The 6,402-nt window shown below is 38.3% G+C and overlaps 1 protein-coding gene across 3 annotated transcripts in view; it reads left to right on the top strand.

Annotated features, from left to right (window-relative positions):
• The window catches only part of Uso1 (USO1 vesicle transport factor), an 83,438-nt gene that overhangs the window by 11,635 nt on the left and 65,401 nt on the right, over positions 1-6,402 (top strand). For all 3 annotated transcript variants that reach the window (XM_010610822.3, XM_010610823.3, XM_010610821.3), the window contains exons 2-3: positions 4,507-4,593; positions 4,871-4,935. In XM_010610822.3, the coding sequence (XP_010609124.1) occupies positions 4,507-4,593; positions 4,871-4,935 (152 nt within the window). The remainder of the gene's footprint in view (positions 1-4,506; positions 4,594-4,870; positions 4,936-6,402) is intronic.

The raw sequence follows: 6,402 nt of genomic DNA, 5'->3' as shown, positions 1-6,402 counted from the left end.
AAAAAAAAAAAAAAAAAAAAAAAAAAAAAAAGCAACAAGGCAAAACAGAAACAGAGCTTTTGCACAGCAAGAAAAACCACCAACAGAGTGAAAAGACAATCCACAGTGTGGGAAAAAAAATTTGCCAGCTATTCCTCAAAGGTCTAATATCTAGAATACATAAAAAACTAAAAAACCCAGTCCAAAAATGGACATCTGAAATGAATAGGTACTTTTCAGATTAAGAAGTAGAAACAGCAAATAGTTATATGAAAAAATGTTCAGCATCACTGGTCATTGGAAAGATGCAAATCAAAACACCACTGAAAAACAGTATACTTTAAAATAGTGATTAATTTTATGTTACAATATTGTTTTTGTTTTTTGTTTTTTGTTTGTTTGTTTTGGTACTGGGGGTTGAACTCTGAACCTTGTGCTTGCGAGGCAGGAAGCGGAACCATTCAGCTAAATTCCCGTCCCAGTAGTGATTAATTTTATGCTTTGAAGTAACAGTTTGCAACTATCTGAAAAAGCTGGTGACTTCCTTATTAATAAAAGCCCGTTGAAGAAGGTACTCTGAACTCACTAGGAAATAAATGTTGTTTTATTAATATTAATATTCAAGTGCTGTGTTTAGTTCAAGTTTAATCTTGGGTATAATTTTTTCCTGCATTATGTTAGGTCAGTCATCATTGTGAGAGACAACGGGTATTTAAAATTCTTGTAATGGAGAGTTCATATTTCAAAAGAACTCCTTTGTGTTTTTGGTGTTAGGTTTTTGTTTTGTTTTGTTGAGACAGGGTCTCTTAGTATAGCGTAGGCTGGTCTTGAACTTCCCATGTAGCCCACATGGGCCTCTGACTTACAGTCCTCCTGCCTCAGCCTCACCAGTGCTGGTATTATAGGTTGCACTACCATACCCGGTTCTGGTGTGTTGTTTTAGTAGAACAGGCATATGTATATGCTTGTGAAAAAAAAATATATATATTAAAAATTGGGGCAGGAATATCACAATATTTCTTATTTGGCACAGTGTGTATTTACTGGCTGAATGAATGGCTCTGCTTTCTTGTCTAAATTTTGGACTTTATCCTTTAGGCAATGGGAACTAACTGGACTTTTTTGTTGCAGTCATTTGTTGTTATCCGTAGCTGCTTTCATTTTATTTTGAGTAACACAGTGAAGATAGTACCTTAAAAAGGTGAGTTGAATCAGTCACGAGACTCCCAGAAATTTGGTAAAACAGAATCCACTTCTCTTTTGTTTCATTACAGTTCTTTTCTATTCTCACAAGTAGTCCCTGGAGCTGGGGTACAGCTCCATGGAAGAACCTGCGCTTAGCATGTGGAGGCCCTGGGCTGGATCCTCAACACCAAAAGCAAAAGTAATGTTTGATCTTAGCCAGATGCAGACATGTGACAAATAATGTAGAACATAGTCACATGTTTCTAATACAGATTTATACTGTGTATATATGGTGTGCTTTTAAGCCAGAATGACCTCCTGCTAAGCATACCATTTACAGTTTTTCACTTCTATCTTGGATATCTTTTCATGGCTGCACATATAGTTCTACGTCATTGATTTATCAGCTACATAGTGCATGTATTCTTTAGTTCTCTGTGTATTAATGGTGTGCTTTTAAGCCAGAATGACCTCCTGCTAAGCATACCATTTACAGTTTTTCACTTCTATCTTGGATATCTTTTCATGGCTGCACATATAGTTCTACGTCATTGATTTATCAGCTACATAGTGCATGTATATTCTTTAGTTCTGATTGATGGATGAACGTTTAGGTTTCTGTTTTAACTATTAGAAATATTGTTGCAAAGAGCATTTTAGTATATACCATGTGTAATTGTGAGCGTGTTATGAAAAGATAGATTCCCAAAGTTTAAATTCCTGACCAAAATGTTGCAAACTGCGTATGTAGTACTGGGGACTGAATCTACACCTCCACCAGGCTAGGTGAGCACTCCACTACTGAGCTGCACTCCAGGCCATTGCCTGTTGGTGTGTTTTATAAAAATGGGATCATGTAGTATGTGGTGCTTTTATTTTTAATTTCTGTAATTCTGATGGACATATATCTGGTGCCTGTAATCCCAGCATTCTGGAAAGCTAAAACAGGAAGATTGCAAGTTTGAGCCCAGCCTGAACAATTAGGGTTATGATCCCTGCCCTCCAGTATTCCTAAAGCTGGGCTTTTCTCTTAACATCAAGTGATGTACTTCTAGGCTCAGCACATAATGGTTGAAGAGCTTCCAGACATGGAGATATGCATGTTAACCCAGGTCCCTCTCTACACCAACCAAAGGTGATGCTCAGGCTGGTGTTAAAGCCCTGCATAGTACTGGGACCAAGTATTGCAAAAGACATTTAAAAATCCCCTGTCTAGCTGGGCACACTATAATCCCAGCACACTGGGAGGCAGAGGCAGAAGGATTGCAAGTTTAAGCCTCGTTTGGGTGTCTTAGCAATTTAGTGGCACCCTGTCTCAAAATAAAATAATAAAAAGGCTGTAGATCAGGGTATCCCAAATAAACAAACCCACATCTAAAGTCTGTGCTTGAGATCTTGAGCTAAGAAGCAACAGAAAATGCCTAGGAAAAAATGTTCCACTCACTATTAACTCTAAGCTACCTTAAAAACTGACTGAACCTATACAGGACCCAAGCACTACAGTGCTACTCAGGAAAACTTTTTTGGTTTGAGAACTTTTTACAACAAGTGATGAAGTACATGTCTTCAAAAGAAAAATAAGTAGCCAGGGATTGAGCTCAGTGGCACAGCACCAGCCTTGTAAGCGAAAGGTCCCGAGCTCAATCCCTGGTACCAAAAAAATAAAGAAAAATATGTAGTTTTTCTAAAGATTAAAAAAAATTATAGTAGAAAAAAGTATCAAGGGACTATTAAATTATTTCAATTTTAAAAACTGTATAATAAGTAAATGCAACTCAACATAGAAATGATTTCTAAATGTGAGCACTTAGGTGAGTGAAGCCAAGGTAGACTTGGTGATCACATTATGTGTGCACTACAGGAGTGCAGATCAGCTTAGAAATGTTTTGATGGTGCCTCAGTGCAGAAACCCATGTTTCCCCCTTGTTCTGTGATCAGAGGTGAGCTGTGAATGTCCTGTGGGACACAGGAAGTTGGAAGACACTATCTATTTCTGCACCATTGATTCCTAAGGTACTGACATCTGAGTGACAGGCCAGAACTTGCTTGACAGACTGTGAATGCTGTCTTTAAGGAGTGGATAATGGTGTAGAATAAAATCCTACCTCAGTCAAGAGGACCTGGGTGTTGCAGCACAGCAAGCTGTGTTCTGCATTCTGTACTGTTGTTTCTCTGTGGTCTGCCTCACCTGCAGCTCCTCCTTTCCCTCTCTTTCCAGTGTCTTTCAGCACAGGCTGTGGCGGTGCTCTTGAGGGCATGTGTGGATTCTTTGCCAGATCAAAGGTCATGGATTTTCTCCTATGCTTTCTGCCAGTTCCTGGTTTCCATATTCTTTTTTAATGCAATCTTATATGTGTACACAGATTGGTACTTTGCTTCATTGGACTCATAATTTACATAGAGTTTTACAACTTGCTTTTCCCCTCACTGTTTATCATGGTATTTTTTTATCAGTACAATAATTCCTTTGAATAGCTGCATAGTATTCCATCAAAGAATATATTACAATATATTAGCTTTTCTTTCTGAATAAACAGTTTTCAGCTTTTCTCTATTGTAAATAATTTTCAGGATTTATTTTTAAATTCAGTTTGAATTTTAATTCGTACATATTAATTTAAAATAGAACTATTTTTTCATTGTGGATTTTTGTTTTGTTTTGTTTTTTGGTTTTTTTTGGTACCGGGGATTGAATTCGGGTCCTTGTGCTTGCAAGGCAGGCCACTGAACCACTTAGCTAAATCCCCAGTCCTATGGTTGTGGATTTTGAGGTATACTTAAAAGTTTTAATATATTGTTCTGCCTTTTCTTTTTCAAATATGTAGTGATAGTGTTCAGGGGAAATTAGGATACAAACAATTGTTACTTTAAAAAATTTAAATAACCTACTACTATCTCTTACATAACCCTTTTGGATTTTCTCTTTTCTGGGTTCGGACAGTGATGATAGGCATGTCTAGAAAGCTCTAATTCTAATGATCTTAATTCTTCAATTTGTATGACTTATTTTATTTGACTTATTCCTCACTCCTGCCCACCTATCAAGTTTGTAGAGGAAAAATTTTTGGTTTTGGGGTACTGAGGTTGAACTCAGGCTCTTCTCACTGAGTGCCATCCCCAGTCCTTTTTAAATTTTGTGACAGGGCCTCACTAATTTCCTTTGGCTAAGCTGTCTCACATTCATGATCTTCCTGCTTCATCCTCCCAGAGATATTTAGATTTCTGAAAGACTACTTAAACAGTGTCCCATTTGGTGATTTAAAAAAACAAGATGGTATAAATTTGGGGGGAAAAACTTCATTTTTTTTCTTCTCTTAATGGTATTTTATTTTTCTGTGACAGATTCAAAAGCTTTGTGACCGAGTAGCTTCATCTACTTTACTAGATGATCGAAGAAATGCTGTTCGTGCCCTCAAATCATTATCTAAGGTTTGTAAATTTTATTATTCATATTCTGGTTTCTCCTCAGATTGCATCAGTCTTTTGCTTTTGCTTTATATTTTTCAATTTTTTAAGTTGGCTGGGTATAGTGATACATGCTTATAATCAGCACTCAGGAAGCTGAGTCAGGAAGATGACAAATTCAAGGCCAGCCTGGGCCACAGAGCTAGACTCTGTCTCAAGCAAAACAAAACAGAATAAAACAAAAAGGTTTCTTAAGTTGGATGTTAGTTACTTTAATAACAGTCTTCCTTTTAATGTGCAGAAGTACCGTTTGGAAGTGGGTATCCAAGCTATGGAACATCTTATCCATGTTCTGCAAACAGATCGGTAAGTCTGTTTAATGATTTTTTTCCTCCCTAATTTTTTTGAGCTTTTAATTTGTTTTAGAGTTAGCATCATCAGTCTTGAAATTATTGACATATTAAAGCTATCGAGTTTTTACTCTCAGTTGTCATTTCAGTAAATATTTGTTGGATGCTAGGTGCAAAGCACTGTTCTAAACAGTGAGTTAGACCTGAAAATGCTGTGAAGTAATGTTCAAGGCTGAAGGCATGGGTTTGAGTTGAGCAAATGGAGGCTTTGATCTTTGCTTAGATATTCTATACTATCATATCTATGGTGTGTCAGTTATTTATAGACTTACCTTTTTAGAGAAATGAACTGTTGAGTGAAGTGTTGAATCTGGTGCATCTTCACAGAATGATCACTCAGCCTACTTTTAGCTCTTCCACATTCTAAAGGAATTTTATCTGCATCTTTGGTTTTAATCAGTGTGCATGGTAGCTTTCAGCTCTTACCTCTGGTTGAAGCTTTAGTTGTTCATCACACATTTCTGCATACCAAGATCTCCTATAGGGCGTCAGATTGAAAATAGCCACAGTTAATTTGCCTCTGGTCCTCCCATTCGTAACCCTCTTTGCCCACTTCCACTGCCTTTGCCCTGAGTTCAGCCCAGGCAGTAGTACCTGGAAGATCCTTGCTGAGCTCATACTTCTCTTTAACCCTCTATGTGATTGAGACCAAAAGCAACTGGTGTCCTGGTGTTGTCTCTCTTCACTTTATTGGCCTTAGTTTTGGTTCTTAGTACCTGTCACTTAAATCCTTTACACAGTCTGGCTGTTAATATGTTGCTTCAGTGTAGTGGCTCACAGTGCCTGTGGCCGAGGAGGAGTGGCATAGCCACATGGACTCAGAGTCTCTTAGGTCACAGGGGAGACCCCAGGACTGCTGGATCTGAAAGCTGGGCTGAGCTAGACGCTCCCTTATGCTGCTGTTGGCAGAGGCTGCAGTCCTTGGTGTGTTGCTGTCCTCTCTATAGTCTGTGTGGGTGTCCTGGGGTGGGACCACTTGCTCCACAGAAAGTGATCCTGGAGAAAAAGCCTATGTACCTGTCATGGTTTGGTGTCAGGAGTTCCACACCCCCATTTGCTCCATGTTTTGGTTGCTGGATGGAAATTAGTAAACACCTGCCTTTACTCACAGGGGAGAACCAGGTTCTTCCCTTTGCAGGGAGCTGTAATGAAGAGTTTGGGCACAGTGTATAACTTCTGCAGCCACTGTATCTTTTGTCCTTATTCTCCCTCACTTACATAATCCATTCCACTAGCTCTGTGTTGGGTGAAATCCAGGTTTGAGGCAAAGAATATAAGCTTTTATTTTTTATTTTTTTTTATTTTTATTGAGGTTATTGGTACAATCTAGGTATACAATACAATTACATTCGTCATTGGGATTCTGTACCTTTACATAATAGGTCTTGATTCTCATTTTTCCCCTTGTCCCTGCCCTCCCTCT

The sequence above is a fragment of the Fukomys damarensis genome, unplaced genomic scaffold (assembly GCF_012274545.1).
Source record: "Fukomys damarensis isolate Sample0158 unplaced genomic scaffold, DMR_v1.0_HiC HiC_scaffold_37, whole genome shotgun sequence".
NCBI lineage: Eukaryota > Metazoa > Chordata > Mammalia > Rodentia > Bathyergidae > Fukomys > Fukomys damarensis.
The sequence above is the reverse complement of the archived record's forward strand: the minus strand, read 5'-3'. Positions and strand labels throughout refer to the sequence as shown.